A 20,650-nucleotide genomic window follows, 5' to 3' on the forward strand; every position below is an offset into this window, starting at 1 on the left:
TGTGTGTGTGTGTGTGTGTGTGTGTGTGTGTGTGTGTGTGTGTGTGTCGTTAAAAAAACGACGAATCAAGAGCACATTTACATTAAACAGTGAAACTTACACACTGCCTATAAAAAAAAAAGAGGAGTATTTCGACATACGAAACTATACAGAAGCATCTTCCTCCGTGCGAAATCGTAAACTTATCTTTGTACACTGTGATGATTTCGATCGTTTATCTGACAAGCGTTGGTTTGATCGAAATATCACAATACACAAACGATTACATCCTAAGATATGGCAATCTCACAGCACACTAATTCAACAGAGATCTTGTATAAAAATAAATAAGGATTTCTTTAACGAAATATTCGACAAAAATAAAACTAAAATAGTTATGTTAAATTATATTACAGTTTTTGATTCTCCTGTGGTAGAACAGTTACGATTAAAACGTAACAAATTTCGCCTAACACGATAAGTTCACCGAAAAATAAATGAACGGAACGCGAATTAATTTGAACTGTCCTGGGGTGCCTATTAAACGAGACATTATCCTCTAGCACCACAAATCGTTTTTTAAACGCAACGATTACAAAACATAGTCGACCGTATTATATGCAAGCTTATCACCATGTTGTAATTATTCATCGATATCGTGAATGTTTTTAACATCGATCGACAACGTGTAGAATATTCTATGGAAAGATGCGGGCCACGGTTTCGCGAAGCATAGCACGCAACCGATACACTTCGACCTTTTTCAAGCCTGTAATTACGTATCGAGTTTCGTTTGTTAAGTTAAGGAGACACGTGTCGTCGTCTTAGACTGACGTAATTCGATCCTAAAAGAAATTTCGAGTCGTTAGTAATTAACAGTCTCCTATGCTAAGAGAATTGGAATGTACTTAAATTCAATCATAAATGACACGTTCGCGCTGTTTCATAAATCACTTCAGATCAACGGCAAGAACTGTCGCGGATACATATTTTCGTCGTAGATTGGTGCTCCTGTCACCGAACCGAAACGCATCCAATGTACCAAACCCTATGATCGCGTTCCAAATATATTAAAAAGTCGCACCAGTCAAGAACACTATAGCCGATAATACATGGAGTACAAAAAGTAGCTAAATATGACGATCGTTTTCGTATTACGAACAAAGTGTCGTTTTGCCATTAAGCAAAACACGTTTAATCTTAGGTAGCTTGGATTTGAGCGTAAAGTTCCTCGAGCGGCGGCACTTCCGGTATTGGATCCCGCCAATACGCGAAAGAACTGAATTCATCCGCGGCATCCTGCCTTCGAGGTGGGAACAGATGATCAACTATGTAGCTCATGTTCGAGTATCTGGAAAAAATAACAAGAATAATTTTGCGTGTTATTATTGCTCATTTTACGCTACGTACGGTGATGAAGGTCGAAAAAAACACAGAAGGCAGAGGGCATACGGGGGCATGTTTCGTTACTGAGTTGGGCGTTATAAGGAAGTTTGAATGAATGGAAATTTAAATAAATATTAGGAGAAAAATGTGCCCAACTCTAGTCACAAAAGGTGAGAAACGCCCGCGCACGTTCCACTTAATTTAATACAAGGGACACATTGTCGACAAGATATACATCCATTTGATCGTGTTACCTCGATAAGATCAAGGTCGTAAAATGTATGCACGGAATGATTGTTAAGGTGTAATCAAGACTACCTGTGCCTCCATCGAGGAAAAAACAAAATCCATTGGATTGCAAGCTTTTGCGACTCGATGGAATCTGAACGGTCGAGCGAAGAGATTCTGTCCAGCAGAAACTTCTCATGCAAAAAGTTAACGGTGAATTTGATCGAGAAATGACTGTTCAGCGAAACTTGAAGAAGCGATAACTAGGATTTCTCTCCATGCGCAAATTTGCAACTTGCATAGGTAATATGTTCGAAGTACTTGGTTGAAAATTCGTGCACAGTCAAGAAAATGTACAAACCGTTTCTATTTTTCTACTGTTTGTCATAGTACACATCGACGCATCTCAAACATTTTGTTTCGAGAATGTTCAATATGCGCTTGGTGAACGTATTATTAATTTCAAATAAACTTGCGCAGGTTATACGTAGCGACAAAATTCATTCGGATTGTATCATAACACATATAGGCGATGACAAAGTTAGGATCGCTAAAAATGAATGGACCGGTGAAGATGGAAATGATAAAAAAGCAACTGTGTAACAAGTGCTTACCCTATAAATCATAAGAAGATAGAAGTTGTTGCACAACCAAATACCTCAAAACATACTAGTCACGACAAACTAATGGAATTAGAGTACTAGCTATAACCACCCTCGAAAGACCATTGCCATTGGAAAAGTTATTTTTATCTAAACGTGCAGGTACTAACTCTCCTCGTAAATCTCACATGTAACGCTATGGAATATGCCTATACTATAATAACTATAATATGCCTAACACAACCCTAACACCTACATACCGATATACGTTTCATTGTGTACAAATTACATACGTGACGCGTATGATTGATCTAACATCGACTCACTAAAAAACTATAAATTTATCGCTAATTTTTTTTTTTTAATAAAAAATACATTGTATGGAATATACTATTCCAGTCATGAGGTAGCAAGTCAATACGTATGAAATAAAATTCAGTACCAATGGCACTACTATACTGTTCTGCAATTGTATCGTTATCGAAACATAATCAACTGAACTAATAGAATGAAACAGCTATTATGGTTGTGTCGCCATCAGTAGGTGTTTCGCACGGGCAGTGGCGGGAATAACTCATTGACGATATCGCACTGACATGCGTAGCTGCAATCACAGAAATATCCGACCTATCAGTATATCCTTTCTTTTCAATCACCAGAATGTAAACACGTGTGCCTTTTTCGCTTTCGCAAATACATTCGATACGTAGGTTCCTGGTTCCTTTTGCGTCCAGATTACCATTAACAAATGCTAGTCGAAGGAGCAGTTTATTAATTTTCATTCGAATCACATTCAGCCCAAAACGCTAGACTGACTCCTCGACGAACTAAATGCTATTCTATCGCGTAAAAATGCACTAATGGGCGCATAAACTTGTCAAACTAATATGTAAATCATGCAACAGACTTTAACGTGTTTAGACATCTCGATAATCGAACCGATGGCTTCAGAACCGCATACAAAACAATAAAAATTAATATCAAATATTGAACTAAACGCTATGTATGCGTGTTCATCTATTTAGTCGAACAGTACTAAAGTGTAAATTAGTAGAAAGAACAACGATAATGAAAGTACATGGTTACTTACGATGATTGGAATGTCTGCGTCAACTCGTGTTTTAATTCACCTCTGTGATTTATAGTGAATATCCGCATAGTCGGAATTCCTACAGCTCGATATGCCCAAACATCCTAAAAAAAAAAAAGTTAAAGAAATTTGATATTAAATATATAATTCGAATAAAGTTCGGTAACAAAGATTAAGAAAAATATGTACATTAATTCTGTTTCCGTAACCAGCGTAGAAAGGCTTCGAGCCTTCAGGAAACAATGCTTGAATATCGCTGAGACAGGATATCTTGAACTCTTCGGGTTTCTTCTCGATGACTTCGCGGTGGAATGCTGAGATTAAGCTGGTAGGGTTCAAAAGCAACGGCCCTTCGGGCAGCGACAGGTCTCCCTGCTTGATGCTCTTCAGGTATTCTCTGGTAACTTTGGCTTGTCCAATCGCTCTCGCTGAGAGGTATAGCAATTTGTAACCGTTGTTTTTAATTTTCGTGAACAACTGAGCGACTCCCGATTGAGCCCAGTCTTTGCCAACGATCGGCAGTATGTGACCCAGTACATCAGACTTCGTTATAGTGCCGTCGATGTCGGAGATGACGACCTTGTCGTCCCATCTCCATTTGTAAATATGACATTTACAACGGGTCGTGCCTTGATAAGCCGTTGTTACGCTGAACACAACTTCGTTGGCTCCGTCTTTTAAATTTAAACTCGCCTGGCGAAAAACAAATAACACGTCATGAGTCACAAGAGTTTATTATTATTTTATCGCAATGCGTAATGTATCGAATAACGGTACGAATACGTACTATTTGCACGGACGACAGTCTCAAAGTTTTACGGTATTTTTCGGTAGATTCATAATAAGATCTCCTTTCTTTGGGTATCTTGACTCCTTGCGATTTATTTTGGTTACTGTCAGAATCCTCGCTGCCACTGTACCCCTCGCCTTCCCTTTCTTGAGATTTCTCAGTGTCGACGATTTCTGACATTAAAGTTGTACATTGTTCCACAGTCTCAGTCTCAACGGACATGGAGTCAACGTTCTGATCAGTCTTTATTTCCCTGCGTGACATTTCGTCAATCGGAGTGCTTTCCTTCGTTTCGATCAATTGTTCTGAAGATTGTATCCTAACTCCGTCGGCTGTAACGTTAGGGATAAAAGTTATTGCTTGGTGTAAAAGTATGATTGAAAATTGACGTTTTTCGGCGAATACAAATAATAAGAACCTTACTTTGACTAAGTTCCTCAGATTTTTTAGGCGGTTGAGTAGAACGTCTCCATAAAAACCACGAACTGTAACCGCTACGAATTTCAGGCTTGCCACTGTTATTCTCCTTTTTCTCCTCGTGCATCGGCAACGGCATGCATTGCGCGTACAAATTTTCTATTGTACCTTGCGGCAAGTGTCTTTGGAAAACTGCATAGGTCATTACGATCGGGCAAGCGGTAGACCAATTGTAAAATTTGTCGTTAATCTTTACAACTAGATTCGGGTTCTCGTATAATTTTGGATCCGAGCAAATATCCTCGAAATGAAGCAAATTTTGGTGAAAGGCTTCTTTGCCTGGACCATTTTCGGAGTCTAAACCACCACAAAGGGATAAACTAATATCCATATTGCTGTCAAATACAGAATGTTTTGGTTCCTCAAAGTCGCTGTCCAATGATTTTGGCCCACCCATAGCACTCTCAACGCTGTTTGGACTTTGCGGTAGACTTGGTCCATTACCTGATTCGGTATCTTCTTCGTCCATTGCTTTCCCGTCTGAAAGAAAAGAAACCTGATTATTTCAATTTCTGCATTTTGGACACGTTACCTGACAACCACAATTCCATGTGTTATAAATATCAATACTTGAAATATTAGTAGTCATTTACACAATAAATTGGCATACGTTGTAAGTACTTTAATCAAATGAAAAAGCAAAAACATTCCAGAGTGTAGCAATTTTTAGCAAGACGTCACACATTATATTAATAAAGCGATTAGTAAGTATAACAAAATAAACTAAACCAGAACAATGAATCATCCGCTATTTATTTATACCTTTAACCGCCGTTGGACCTCTGTGAGATGAAGGGAAATAGAGAGCAGCGACTTCGGGATCCAGTTCGTCAGCATTAATATCGCTAAGATAAATTCCCTCTGATTCCGGGTTGTGTCTAACACGAGAGGTCTTCTTCATAAACGAGAACATACCACTGAGCATTGATCGGTGTGCCTCCGCTACCATTAAAAAAGCAGTTAGCAAAATGTTAGTCTGAAGCGTGTGATTCGATGCTTATTACGAATTCGTGTAATAATGAGGAAGAATGTGAAGGTTAGTATTTGACGATACATGACATTACAATTGAGAACAAGAAAATGAATTCATTTAAATGCGCAAACATCTGCCCAATTAATTTCCTTAACAATATATGTACGAGACAATCGATTTAACAAGATGTAAACATTGTGCACGATGGAGCAATAGAAAGAAATATAAACGAGTTTACTAACTGTTGTTCGGTTGATTGACAGCGATCGATGAATTTAACGAATTTCTGTGAGACGAGTGTGTCGTGTCGAGAGGTAGACTTGGCAATTCTCCCCATCTCCAACTCTGTTGATGACTCTTGTCTTCTCCTTCTGTGCCTTCCTGCGTGATCTTGCGCATCTCAAATTCTGTGTCAGACTGAACAGGTGAACATGGCCTGGAATCCTGATTCCTATTAAATGCGATGATAATAAAAGAGTGCGATAATTAATTTAACATGTAGAGTTTCGTGAATGGAATTCCCACAATATGTATAGTACAATATTATAAATATATTTTAACAGACTTACTTTGTAACTTCGGTATCACTGAAGAAATGGAAATCCGTTTCAGGACGTTTATCCGCCGTTTCCTGCACTGACGTCATAGTTTCAGCAGAAGTGTTTTTCAATTCTGTGACTGGATTTGGCCCCTTTAACATCTTTAATTAATGTACATGTCAATAATCAATGCTATAAATAAAATTGAATTGTTTATTCGTATAACTTACAGATTCGCTGAGCGATTCGTCCGGAACAGATGCATCGTTTTCGCTCACTTCCGTCTGGCTGCTGCTGCCGTTGCTTGTTTTTCTATGAGATCCTTTTTTCTTCATGCTCTTCCTCTTGCGTTTTCTTTTCGTCGAATTACTGTTCTTGTTTTCCTCGACGCTCTCATCCTTCGAATTCTTTTTACATAACAAGTTCGATTCATCGCTAGACTTTTCCTTCCCACTGCTTTGCTCGTCGTTCGTGATCGGTCTGAAGTCGTTCTTTACCACGCTAATTTTGCGAATTCTGTCGGAAGAAGTCACAGCTACGAACGATTTAGGCGTCGACGCAGCTGGATGCGTTTCATCGTCGTTTATACCATCCATATCAAAAATTTCTTCCTCCGGTTTCAAGGAATCCCGTTTCACATCTTCTTTTATTTTCCAATCGCTCAACAATGCCTTCTCAAACTTTTGCCTCTGTTCTGCAGGCAATTCAGGGAAATTTTCTTTGAATAATCTTTCCTTGTCTTCGGTTTTCAGAGCCGAATATTGTTCGCGAATCATTTGCTGTTTCTGCAACGTCGATATATCGGCAAAATGTTTCCTGAACATTTCGTCCCTCTCTTCCACAGTTAAAGAAGCAATTTGGAGCCATTTTTCTCTATGTTCTGCTGGAAGATCCGAAAACTGCTCGATTAAGAATTTTTCCCTTTGGTTGGGCGGTAGAGCAGACATCTGCTCCCATTTCTCTTTCTCAATGGATAAAACGGATTCTATAAGAATCTTATCTCTCTGCTCTTGAGGAAGATCAGAGAGTATGTTAAACTGTGTCGGTGGGAAACAGTTGTCATCTGGAATAGGCGAACAAGCCAGATGAGGTGGAATTTCTGTGTCTGTTGGAGAACCGTCAGAGCTAACTTCCTCTACAAAGAAAGCTTCTCCTGAGTCTCCCAGTTTCATGTGAATTTGCCTTGGTTCTCCATTTATTTCTATGTCCACCTATATAAATATATAAAAAAAAAAAATAGTTGACAAACTCTTGAACAAAGTTATGTTGTGATTATCATGCTCTATAAAATTTTAAGTTCTATTGCTGACATTAACTACAAATCATTCAGTTAGCGTGTATTAAGTATGCCAAGTGATTGTTATGCATGTCATCGCATATAATTTGACATTTATCCATAGTTCTCATGTCATCTGTTTATAAGAATATGAAATAGCCAATCATTGTTGTCTAGCGTATCTAATATTGAAACAGAATTGATATACGTAATACCAATAACAGATAGTGTCCTCTAAATGCAAAACAATATTGATTCCATATGTAGTTTAAAGAATTTTATAGATTTTATGGACATATTCTATGCTCCTCATTATATTCATTAATCAGATCAAATAACTTTACAAGTTAATTGTATATAAGATACTTGCTTACATATATTTTCATCTTACAATAAGAATTAATAACTGGGTCTTAGAAACAACAAGAAATCGGGATGCAGAATGGTAGAAATTTTCAAAAAGTATCCATGGGAGAACTTTCTAAGTTATCAAGTGGCGTAAGAGTTAATTGTACGTAAGATACTTGCTTACATAAATTTTCATTTTACAATAATAATTAACAACTGAGTCTTAGAAACAACAAGAAATCGGGATGCAGAGCGGTAGAAATTTTCAAAAAGTGTACATGGGAGAATTATCTAAGTTAACAAGTGGCATAAAAGTCTGTATAATTTTTTATTAAAAAAAAAAAAAAAATTGACAAGCACTCACCACTTTTTCCCTGGAACGGAGAACGCCAAGTTTTCCGAAACGCACGTGAAAAGGCGAGCAAGTGAAGGATCCGTCCGGTTGTTCGACGACGACGACGTCTATGGCACCGGTCAACGTCGCCGCGTTGATCTCGTTGTAGAAGTCGCGAAAGTTGCTGATGAATTTACCGATGTAGTTCATGCTGTACATGTTTGATCGATATACGGCTAGAGCCACTCTTTAAACGAATTACTGGTGAAAGATTTCACCGCGTCGCGACGTCTTTTATCGAGTTGCTTCAAAGCTGCCGCGACAGCGAAGGGACGTATCCCCTTAGAGGGCCTCCGCGAAGAAAGACGCACTGCTCGAAGTAAATCTCGTTCGAAAATTTACCTAACCATGCCGAGACAACGATTTTCGACGACATTCATGGAACACGCGAAACACGACGATTCCTCGTTGAAACAAATTGGAAACTATCGTCAACGCTGGAACCGAGATTTGACAGTTTTCTGATCACTGATCCCCCCCCCGGAGAGTCGGTTGAGAACTATCAGATTCTCGAAGCCGGGTAAATACGTCGATCGAATAACGTACACAAGCGAGTCTTTCGAATGACCGTGTAGCACAGTTTGTCCACCGAAGCACGCAATTTACGAGCACGCGTTCGAAGTCGAAGGACAAGGAGAGCGATTCCTAGAAAAGCGGAAATTCGTAACACAGATCGAATGGGAATCCTTTGTTCTTCGAAGGTTCGTTGAGAAATCCGCCCGACCACCAGCAGACGGTAGTCGCAGTTGACGTTAAGCGGTCACGTGCCACGCCTCGGCCAATCCGAGCACCGATACGCGTCGGTCAATAAGACCCGATGCCACGTGACGAGATTCACTGTTTACCGCGTTCTTTGAATCGCACTTCGGACCTGAAACAGAGAAACAATGACGGTCATTAGTCAGCGGGACTAATTTTATTCGGGACATTTATAACACGCTCGTACAGTGCCGTGTGTCGTTATTAGCGCAGACCAATTCTCGAAATAAGATTAGTTGTAGAGGTGAATATTAACCCTTTGCACTTGAGGCCTTTTTTTTTTTGCTTTCTTAGCATTCTATTGTCACGAATACTAAGCTTAGATTGACTTCGAAAATGAGATCTCTAATTTGAGATTTGAAAATCAGGTCACCTTTGCCTAACGATACTCATTTTATTGACACTGAGTTCCAAAGAAATTAAATCTAAAAAAAATCTAGTGGTGACTAAGAGTCACCTCTCAAGTGCAAAGGGTTAACCATAACATTGTTACCTCACGCCAGTGATGGGCAAAACCCTAGGCTTCGAATAAACCTGAAGTTTTGCCGATGTGTTTGTCTCGTTTCTTTCTTTGGAAAATGTTCAAAAGAGGAAACGAGACGAACATGTCGGCAAACTTCAGATTTATTCGAAGCCTAGGGTTTTGCCCATCACTGCCTCACGCAAACATACGACCACGTGATTTCCATCATAATACGCTAGACTTAAATCTGACATAACGCCTTTATACTTTAGAGAAACTCGAGTGTTTGAAACGACTTCTTTCGCATCTGTGACTAAAATCTTATTCAGAGTGTCGCTCTGTGCCAATACTTATATTCGTTATATTCGTCTTCGAGCGCTATTACAAAAGTCTCGTCTCTCGTTGCAAGCCCCTCCATGGTTCCCTACCGAATGACGTATTCCTTCCCTATTCTAATCGTTCTTGAACGCTTCGTCAATAACGCGGCTAGAAGTTTCAACGCGAATCCAATTTCGGCGAGTGTCACGCAGCGCGAATCGTGATACATGCGAAATCCTACAAGCGCGAACTTAAAACGAAGCTTAACGTTACGTAAGCTCCACGCGCTTGCTTCGCGTTAACACGTCAAAGGTTACGGATTTTAGTAAAATCATATTACACTTCGTCGTGTTTATCATTTTTTTTTTTTTTCAACAAATTGATCGTTGAACTCTCACATTGGAAATATTCCAACCGTGCCGTCGCCAACACCTTGGATTTCAAAATTTGCTCCTTTTTTAGTAAATTTACCAATACCGGAATTTTACGTATACCTATGAGGGGTCATTTGACCCCTTGTGATATACACGTTGATTTTTAGAAAGACATTCTTCATTTACTAAAGGAAATAATTCGCGATGTAACTTCCGATTACTAACGAAATTACTAGTATAAAATAGTCGATTAAAGAAATATTTATGTGCTTCCTTTCCGTTCATAAGACATTCTATATTTACTAAAGGAAATAATTCGCGATGTAACTTCCGATTACTAACGAAATTACTAGTATAAAATAGTCCATTAAAGAAATATTTATGTGCTTTCTTTCCGTTCATAAAATTTTAGCAGAATTGTGGCAGAGAATTCATCTGGTTGTAATTTTCGTCGTAACATAATTTTGCATGCATGGTTCAACGTTCTCGTTCCACGAATGTGTTCGTTGCTAGGAACCATTCGTTCAATCCGAAGGGCTTCGGGTGCCCTCGGCTTTTCGCTCATCGGCGTAGATCGCTATACAGTGACGTAACTTGGCACACTACAAGATACACTTTCGAGTAATTACGAAATCTAATCAGTGAAAATAATTACGCGAAGTTGTGTGTGTTTGTAGCTTCTTATCTCGTACCATACCGATTGAACTGTGTGTTATTCTTTTTCACTGTTAGTAGTAATAACTTATTACGTTGTATTTGATATCAAGGGCATTGTTATTATTTTCTGTGCAATTAGAACTTTACCGATACAAACATTAAAGCAATGTACATCGACTACTTAATATATTGTTATATAATTTTATTATATCTCTTCGCTTTCAAACCTACAAAGAGCGTCAACAAATTTATCGATCTCAATTTTATCAGTTTCTGTGGAAATGTACGCTTAGATATGATAATTATGTTTTCTTAATTAACTTTTTAACGTTATTTTATCCCGCCCGTATCCAGACGTTCTTAAACCACGTATCGTTTGCTCGACTCCCGAGTAATATTTTCGATTTAATTGTAATCATTTCGTGCTCGTGGAGAGTGGAAATGTTGTAACAAATTTTGCGCGTTCGAGACCGGCAGCAGTCGTCTCTGTTCATTCAATGAACGTCATTGCATAAGGATCGTATTTTATCGCGAGAAATGTCCGCAGATAATTGCGAATAAATTTAGAACGAAAGATTAGTAAGCGTCGAGAGTATTCGAAACAGCGAATTTCATAAATTCGGGGATAGTATATGAAATGAAATTACGTGAAGTGAAAAGCGTAGGAAAACTATGTTCCAACTGTTCGCTGTAGATAATGTATTACTCGCAGGTACGTATTGCGTAAAACTGGGCAGACCCGAAACTCTCTAGAATACTCTAGATGACCAAGAGTGACAAGTTGGACGAATTTCAAGAAATTCAATCGTTAGAACAATATTCTCTCGAGATTATTCGGAATTTTCCCGTGTGACGTTTCCTGTCTGTTGTATCGACTCTTTGCCTCTCTCTCTTTCTCTCTCCTCGCAATGACATTGAGAGACCAGGTGTAAACATCGTTAGCGCCCGGCAGAGTTCAATCGTTGACAGTCAATGTCGTCGATCGTGGCGCAAATTCAACTCGTTTCGACGTTGCGAAATCTATGCGGAATATTCGGGAGTATTTTCACGAGATCGACGACTACGTATCGAGAATGGGAAATAGGGAAAGGTCGCAGTAGTCGCGGCTCGTAGAGGACGCCACCCAAAGGCTTCGCTGAGAACACGGAAGAAGAGGAAAAAAACAGCCGTTACCGAGTAGGAACAGCGTCTCTTTGTTGCGAGTCATGAGTTGCTCGCTCAAACGTTGGAAATAACGGTTCGCGATATGCATAGGTTATGTCTGGGTTAGCGTTACAAATATACAGGGTGTCCAAAAAATGTTGTAACACCTTGAAAGGGATGGTTCGGGAGGTGATTTGTAACAACTTTTTCCTTAGCGAAAATGTTGTCCGAGGCTTCGTTAAGGAGATATTAACGGAAAACCCCGACCAATCAGCGCGAGTATGCCGGATTGAGCGGCCGCTGTAGCGAAGGCTACGCGCTAAGCGGCCGCGCTCATACGCTACCGCTGGCGCTCCACCAGCATACTCGCGCTCTGATTGGTCGGGGAGCGCGGCTACCTAGCGCGTAGCCTTCACTACCATGGTCCACGCTCCAACGGTATACTCGCGCTCTGATTGGTCAGTGTTTTCCGTTAATATCTGCTCAACGAAGTCTCGGACAACATTTTCGCTAAGGAAAAAGTTGTTTAAAATCACCTCCCGAACCACCCCTTTCAAGGTGTTACAACATTTTTGGGACACCCTGTATATAATATCGTAGCTAATTCTTTTACGACATACAAAAGTAACAGCGAAAAGGGCTGCACTTTACTTTGGCGGACCTAAAATTTTTAAGTTTCTTTTACATAATCCTGTAGATTTTGTCGAGAAAAATCCGGAAATGCTAGTTTTAAGGCGCGGAATTCACTGGTTCACAAGTTATGAGCAGTTAAAAGTGGCATTTTACCATATTTGGCTGACACTTTCAACGCCATATTGTCTTGTAGCTATATCCTATCGGTAAAACAGATTCTCGATGGTGACGGACTACATTATGTACTACTTTTATATTGTTATGGCTATTTTCGAAAACTGTCATATTTCGAATTAACAGAGTTGCTTTGGGCCTATTTTCTCGAAAAGTATACGGCAGTAAATTTTCTCGAATAGGTGTGAGAATTCTAACCTTCTATACTTTGGTGTTTAGTTTCTATGAGATTTATTTATAAAAAGAACTATGTTAGTATAGTTCAACGGTCAAGTCACAGGCATCCGTGGTTAGCACCGACACCCGTCTGAATTTTACGAAACCAATAGGGTTGACTGTCCACATTTCCCTTAACACAGGACAGAATACATGATGTTTAATGTTTGTTTATTTAAGTGCGTAGGAACTCCTACATTGCACTGTCTCATTGATACATTCGTGTTAAATGTCACGTCTTATAACTGGACTGCGGATCTTTATGCAAAATAAAATCATCTTCGCGAAAGTGCCTAGAAAAATTGAACCTAAATAGGAAATTATTTTATTCTGCAAATATTACAACATGAACTTTACTTTCAATCTTTTTCATATTCTTGCATATTGTTTGCATTTTGTAGTTTCTTGCACATTCAAATTTCCTATAAATGCACAAAAATCCGCAGTCTACTTATAACCTACAATTACAAGAATAAACTTGAATCTATTATTAAATCTATTTCTTTTAATTATTTAAAAGAAAAGAACTACGATTCCTATCATTTGTTTCTACCGTATCGTCATCGAGCACCACCGGGAAATACCGCGATCGATGGACGATGACCGTTGATCCACGAACGTGGCAATTGCGACATTGTACGGAGCTTCTACATGGCCTGTACTTCGCTTTATCTACCAAGCATTATAATCGCGTTACTCATCGGACCGAGAGTGACTCGCGACATTTTCTCACCGTGGGATGAAATTATTATTACCTCATCTCTCTTTCCGCTATAACGAGAAAATCTGACAAATTCTAAATCAATATTGAGCAAGTTTAGAAACGCGTAGCCAGCATTTCTAAACGAAACGGAGTGCGATTGTTCTCCGTGCATAATTCCGTTCCGATAGGCAACCCCTTGCTCGTTGCATCAGATTACGACGCGAGTTTATGTAAGACCAGATTGACGGTTAATCGTGTACGGAGCTCAACAGCTGTTCGGACGAACAACGTGAAACCTGCTCGCGAATAACGCAGAACCTGCTGGCGAAAGTAAGTCGTTTGTAAACGCGACCTGCACCGGTCGCTCCTATCCCTCTTGAAACCTCGCGTTCTGATTTTACTCGAAAATGGACAAAGTTATCGTACAATAGATAACGAAAGAAATTTGCGACCTCTGTTCGACCTCGCAGCTATATCGTTTGCGTGAAATGTTTCTTTAATCCTTTTATCCGATTGAAATGTATTTAAAATCGGATGTTCAGCGGTGCGTAGTTAACACTTTATCTACCGAGCTATTTAGAAACAGACTTTAATTAAAAAAAGAATAATAACAAATAATTCCTCCTCCTACTCCTATTCCTGACAATAATTCCTCTATACTGTTACTGGGTACATTGAAAGCCAAGTCTGTTTCCAAACCAGGGATTCGAACCTTAACCCGTACCGGGTTCCGGTACTTCGTATTATAGAATAACCCATCTAACCAGGTAACACAAGACATCTGTAACCCGAGTAACCCGGTTGTATGCGCGTTATAATAATACAGTAAAGACCATAGTTATTACCATGCTTCTAAACGATAATCAATTTTATTTCAATATTGTCTGTTTTTTACTCTACTGTCCATGCGCGAGAAGAAGGTCATGCAAGTGCTTACATTTACTCGTATGTGTGTGTGTTCATATTTTGTATGTATTTATTCCGTCTTTAACTTATGTCTGTTCATTGTACATTTATTATGCCGAATAATTGTTGAAGTTTAAAAAGAAAGTACAAATACCGTTTCTAACAACACTCTAAAATTAATCAATCCTACATTCATTACATACTCGTACATTTTAAACGATCTAGTTTCATTTGATTTGAATATTGCCTGTGAGTTCACATATCTTTTGACTTGTCTAGATGCCTAGGATGTCTTCTTCTACTAGTAACCCACTCCGAGCAGGTTAACGCGTTGACCGCCAAACGTATATTCTTAAAAATTTCTGCTAATATTAAATATTATTTAGACTACTGAAATCTATGTAATCAAACATTTATCGTGCTATTTATTTTTGTAACTACATCAAAATTCATGAATTTCATTTAAATTCATCTCCATTGATGTCAACTTTTCAGAATAAATCTTTTTGGTTCTTGAGTGAAACCCATGCATGGGTGACATGGCAATCTACGTGTTAACCCGCTCTTCCTACAATTCAAGAACCGTTCCTTCGTGGTCAGTATGGGTTACAGTAACCTTCCCTTCATTAACCGGGTTTGGGTTAGGGTTCAGCAGCGGTTCGAATCCCTGTTCCGAACGCTGAACATTGTTCGTAGACAACCATCGACACGGTGAATAAATTCGAATAGCTAATTATTGCAATTAAAAAGCGTAAAAATAGGCTCCCGGTAAATAAAGTGTTAAGTATTGAAAAAGAATTCACGAAGCGAGAATAAAGCATCGAAAGGAATAGATAATTGAAGCCTTCAGAAAAACGGTTGGTTAGAAAGAGAAACTCTTACGTGCGCGCGAGTAGGCAGTAAATAAATAGACGAGTCATGAAATTGCCGTTGGTCCCAGGTTGCGTGTCGCCACGGTCGATTAGAAGGTACGCGAGTATCGAGAAAAATCGTAGCTTCGCCTTCGAAAGAATCGTGACGCTGTATCAACGGCCGATAATGGCGTCGGTTTCCTTTTCGCACCAAGTACGATTGTTCGAATTCGCGGGGAGAAAGGAACGTTTTACCGAGTTCTGGCCGTTCGCTTTCAGAAACAAGCGGACGGACGAAATACCTCGAAGGAAACTGTTGGATGACCAGATTGCGGCTACTAGCTCGTACTATACCCGATACGATTCTCCTTAGAAAAGATAGGAACTTAAAAGATAGGAATTTTCGTTGTACGTCAACTATACGTTATAAAAAACTAATCATTACAATAAATTATTAGTATCATTACAATAAATGATTGTAGGAATTAATTCTGTAAATTCATCGTTGACTTATAAAGAAAAACCAAACAAGTTTTAATTTCATCTTCGTTCTTGCCTTGTCATCTATTATAATAAAATAGCCAATAAATATTTCTACTTTTAATTTCTCCTTCGTTCTTGTCTAGTTATCTGTCATAATAAAATAGGAAATAAATATGTCTATTTAAACTAAAGTCCTAGATAAAGACACAGAATTAATGTCTACTCTGCAGGAGACGGCTCCATGGAAGGTTAACGTCTAACACGAGTTAGAGAACGGCACCTAAATTGGACGACGCATAGCGTCTGTTCCTGGATATGGAATCAACGGGGTTACGAGTTTCTTGCCCTGACTCAAACAGACCGAAAACGACGTAGTTGGTAATAGAATTATAGACATCGTAAAGTAGCGCTAGACGTCGACACGGTACTGCGTTCACCTTCGAACTATTTTTTCCAAGTATGCTAATTTGCGTATGCGCTGATGAAAAATTGCGTTTTTTCGCTACGCACGTGCGATGTGTACCGGTTAATTGTAATTTATTATGTAGCAGTCGAGAACTCGAGAATAACAGATGACTCACGTAACGCCCGAGAGTTCGACGTACAACGATTCGAAGAATCGCGTCTAGTCTACCGCCGACGTTTACACCGTTTACTTTCTTTCGATAAGAATTCGCGCGATGACTAATCGAAAATCTAGCGTGGAAAACGAGACTACTTAATAGTCGTTTGTCTAAACACGTAGCTCGTCGCGGTGACGAACGACTCCAACCTCAAACCGGAAGCGGCTTCGTAGAGAATCGTTAAACCTCGCGATTAACCTATCCGCGAACGCTGTACCGTGTTCGATGCAATGGAATTTTAAACGATTTATTTAGTTATTACTAGACTGCGGATCTTTATGCAAAATGAAATCTTTGCGAATGTACCTACGAAAATTGAATCTTAGCAATTTCAGAATTTGCACACTGGCAATATTATAATATGAACTTTACTTTCAACATTTTTGTACATTATTGCATACTGTGTGCATTATGTAGCTTCTTTCACATTCAAATTTTCTATAAATGCATAAAAATCCGCAGTCCGGTTATTACCGTATCCAAATTTCGTGCACTTATGGGCACGAACTAATTTAGTAAATCAGGGCTTCTTAAATTATAGGTCGCGTGATTTTAATGTAAAACATTTAATATTCTCTTTTATTTACGTTATTGCGAAAAACGCAGTTTTTATGAAAAATAGGGTATTATCATTTTTCTAGCTATAATAAATGCAATTTAACAAATTTTCGTGCAATTTTTAATATCGCATTTTTGTATGTTTTTAAACAAATTCTAAAACTATATTTTTTCATATGCGTACATATATATATATATGTGCATAAATGCAATTTTGCAACTTTTCGTGCAATTTTCAATGTCGCATTTTTGTATGTTTTTAAACAAATCTTAAAACTATATTTTTTCATATGTATACATATATACATATATACATATGTACATACATATACATATATATACATACGCAATATATGCATACATATATACACATATATATACATACGCAATATATACATATATATAGATATACACATGAAAAAATATAGTTTTAGAATTTGTTTAAAAACATACAAAAATGCGACATTGAAAATTGCACGAAAAGTTGCAAAATTGCATTTATTATAGTTACAAAAATGATATATCCTATTTTTCATCGAAACTGCATTTATATTGTGTGTGTATGTGTATGTATATATATATATATATTGTTACATAATCAATGTGAAGAGAATCACAATCATAAGTAGGATCGTGAATAAAAAAAAGATTAAGAAGCCCCGTAATAAATATATGCTAAACGTAACCAAAATTTGTTTTTTAGATTGTTGTACGTCATAAATTCATCAAAGTCACAGTCTGATTATTACACGATATCTACCGCGTGCTTTTAAGGACAGTAATAACGCTAATAAGTTGGTCTCAAATGTGTTAAAATCGATCATCGGCAGAAAATCGATTGCACAGGTGACGCGCGACAATCGACGAGCGTCCAACGAGAACGTCCACGCGAATCCAATTTTGGAACGCGGCAGTTATTTCTATTAACCAGTTAGACATCTCTTTGCCGTTTAATGGCCGAACCAGAACGCTGTGTTCGACGGGTGATTAATGGCATGAGAAAATATCCGGGTTCCACAACGATTGGCCACTGCCCAGATCAATTCGTAGACTTTGGACTTGACACTGAACTTGCCGAATTGTTCCTTTGAAGACGATTTTCTCTATTAGCGCGAATTAAATACAGCGATGACGGTTTTTATTTTAAAATATATCTTTCAGTGATCGATATGTTTTTATTTCAAAATATTAGATTGTCCCAAAAGTTTCTTTCGCTTTATTAATTAGTAATACATGGCCAATAGTTTATGTTTTATGTTATATTACTGAATTGTGCACGACTCATTTTGTTCCATTACTGTTACAACATGAATATCTATGAAATTAGATTGTCTATTTATATAAACACGACCACATCAAATAATTGAGTGCAACTCGCGAAAGAAACTTTCAGGACAACCTACTATATATACATCGTTCAGTGATCGATATCTGTTTTCTGTCGAACTCGAACAAGTCTCGAAGAAGAAGTGTCGAAAAAGCTGTGCTTTTCCGTCGAAACAGCGAAACAGCGAAACAGCGAAACAGACGAAATGGATCATTATTATTTCAAAGATTTCTCAAGAAAGAAATTCTTGATATTTAGAATAATAAAATGCAACTAAGTTAGCTAGAAGTTCTTTATGCAGTGGACATGGCAACACCGACAACGGCCTTGAGCTTTGCTCGAGTCGACGAAAATAAGATCAAAGCAGAGAAATTGTCTAGAGATGAGTTTCACAGAAACCGGTGACAACCGGTGCTCAGTGAGCGCAAAGACGGGCTACCGAATTATGCAATCGCCTTTCTCGTTTCCGGTTTCCCCGAAACCGGAAGCTCTGGCGCAATCTTCCGCGAGAACACTTGGTTTACGGATTTATAGGCCTGCCAGATTTAAATAGGTCTCCAAATCATTCAAATATTCCTAAACTCGCAGGACCGAAGGGAAGCGTGTAACGCGAACTAAAGTTTGGAATAGGTTCGAAGTCCGACTTCGTTACTCCCTAATTTACCGGAAAAATATATCGCGTATCAACGTATAAACTTCCTTCATCCGAAAATAAACAACAAAGAAAAATGTACGATACACAAATTCCTCTTAATCGAAATAAATAAATTATACCGTTTCCCTATTATTTTTTACACGTCGCTAAATTTCTGGATGTACCACTGCCGGTGGTCTCTGCCAACAGAAAAACGTTTCGCAATCCGCCAACGCTATACGTGCAGAAGACGTACACTCGCGTGTATTTCCCACTTGATGTTTTCATTCATAAACGCTTACACCGTCATTCATGCGCGAAACAAGATCATCGGAGCGAGAGAGACATCTCCGTCGCTTCGACGACGATTATTCGTACTCACCGAATCGAAACGTTGAGAAGGACCTCGACCAGGAAGAAAAACCAGCGGATTCACCGTTCGATCGTAACCCTCCTACGCCGCGACGCCAGCATGGGTAAAAATAAAGCTCGAGGAAGATTTCGAGAAAGTTTCGAGAAAGATTTTCGCGATACCACTGATATACCGTTCGCCTCTCTGGGACGTATTCGTCCCGCGAACGAACTTTCGGAATATTTCTCGGAACAATGGAGAAGGAGGTCCCGCGTGAGCTCCGCAGAACCGTTTCGCGCGAGCAACCGAGTCGAACTGAGCCACCGACGCGAGAAGCCACGAAATAACACGGCGGTTATCGCGCGCGCGAGATCGCGCCAACGCGATTGGTCGTGAGTCGGTGCCGAACAAAGGTATTGGTACGATCAGTTTGTCGAGAAATTACGTGTTAATTTTAAAAAAGAATTATCTACCCATTTAAACACAATTTATTTTAAAGTAGCTGTAATTGGAAACGGTGACTCTTGTCAGAGTCGAATTCGGGGGAGTAACTACTACGAACGGGTGTCGTATAGTTTGAATGCAAAGAGACGTGTGAAAGTCGAAAGAAAGTTTTTGATGTACAAGTTACGAACCTATGTATGCAAATAATTATTTCTCTTTCCTTTAAATTGAATGAGAAGCCTGTCTTAAAAAAAAAGTAACTCATCGCACCGAAATAAGGTTCTGTGTGTTGGTCAAGGTCTGTGGGGCCCTAATTCGTCAGCGTGAAACCGTGATGGAGAAATCGCGCGATTCGTGTTTTCGATGGAATGGTGTGTTCCCATTGGTCGTGGACATCAGACCAGCAGTCGAGCCTCCATCTTCGCTTGGGTAAAGAAAGGAAGCGAATCGCGTCGGTTTGTTGACCCAGATCGATTAACGATGACGTCCCGTGTGATAACACACGTGGCGATGGTTCAAAGGAAAAAAAAAAACATTCTTTTCGACCTCACGCCACCGAGACCTCGAATCGAACAGAGTCGAACTGCTTCCATTTCGACCCCTTTTTCGCATCTGTTTCTGCTTTCGGTCTTTTAGTCGAATAACAAACGCGTGACTGGGGTTACTATTTCTGAACCATAAGGAAAATTCGATCTACGACACCTGCTTGAAAGAGTATTCGTCTAACCCTTTGCACTCGACGACAGTTTCATTGCAGAGAGCTAACAATTCAGATTACAATTCAGGCTAAATTTTCTTCTACCATGATTGGAGAGTCGTGGAAATAGGATATCTTACTATTAGGGTGTCCCAAAAGTTTCTTCCGTGACTTGCATTCGATTATTTTGTGTGGCAGTGTTTATATAAATAGATAACCTAATTTATTACATGTTAATATTGTATAACAGTAA

At 38.9% G+C, this 20,650-nt stretch overlaps 1 protein-coding gene and 1 long non-coding RNA gene across 5 annotated transcripts; one reads left to right on the forward strand and one right to left on the reverse strand.

Annotated features, from left to right (window-relative positions):
• Nucleotides 1-6: 6 nt before the first annotated feature.
• Nucleotides 7-8,538, reverse strand: LOC128876371 (phosphatidate phosphatase LPIN3). Of its 4 annotated transcripts, none has more exons than XM_054122689.1 (10): nucleotides 8,053-8,538; nucleotides 6,295-7,275; nucleotides 6,095-6,216; nucleotides 5,768-5,976; nucleotides 5,315-5,494; nucleotides 4,499-5,032; nucleotides 4,073-4,407; nucleotides 3,475-3,978; nucleotides 3,286-3,389; nucleotides 7-1,330 (listed from the first exon to the last, which is right to left on the reverse strand). In XM_054122689.1, the coding sequence occupies exons 1-10, from the start codon at nucleotides 8,239-8,241 to the stop codon at nucleotides 1,180-1,182; spliced, it is 3,309 nt and encodes a 1,102-aa protein (XP_053978664.1). In that variant the 5' UTR covers nucleotides 8,242-8,538; the 3' UTR covers nucleotides 7-1,179. The 4 variants fall into 4 exon arrangements, with proteins under 4 accessions (XP_053978664.1, XP_053978663.1, XP_053978667.1 ...); XM_054122688.1 differs by having other exon boundaries at nucleotides 6,095-6,225; XM_054122691.1 differs by lacking the exon at nucleotides 7-1,330 and adding an exon at nucleotides 2,456-2,799 and having other exon boundaries at nucleotides 6,095-6,225.
• Nucleotides 8,539-13,752: 5,214 nt separating this feature from the next.
• Nucleotides 13,753-19,280, forward strand: LOC128876372 (uncharacterized). The gene is made up of 3 exons (XR_008457011.1): nucleotides 13,753-13,852; nucleotides 15,993-16,140; nucleotides 17,647-19,280. It is a non-coding gene; the product is annotated as an uncharacterized LOC128876372 (long non-coding RNA).
• The last annotated feature ends 1,370 nt before the right edge of the window (nucleotides 19,281-20,650 follow it).

Source organism: Hylaeus volcanicus, chromosome 5 (genome assembly GCF_026283585.1).
Source record: "Hylaeus volcanicus isolate JK05 chromosome 5, UHH_iyHylVolc1.0_haploid, whole genome shotgun sequence".
Lineage (NCBI taxonomy): Eukaryota > Metazoa > Arthropoda > Insecta > Hymenoptera > Colletidae > Hylaeus > Hylaeus volcanicus.

Bases quoted from the DNA above. Each gene is read 5' to 3' on its own strand.
- LOC128876371 (XM_054122688.1), bottom strand. From the start codon at position 8,241: ATGTACAGCATGAACTACATCGGTAAATTCATCAGCAACTTTCGCGAC. The intron at 7,276-8,052 runs GTGAGTGCTTGT...ATATTTATATAG, and splicing joins TCCGTTCCAGGGAAAAAGTG to GTGGACATAGAAATAAATGG. The intron at 5,033-5,314 runs GTATAAATAAAT...CTTTTCTTTCAG, and splicing joins AGGTCCAACGGCGGTTAAAG to ACGGGAAAGCAATGGACGAA.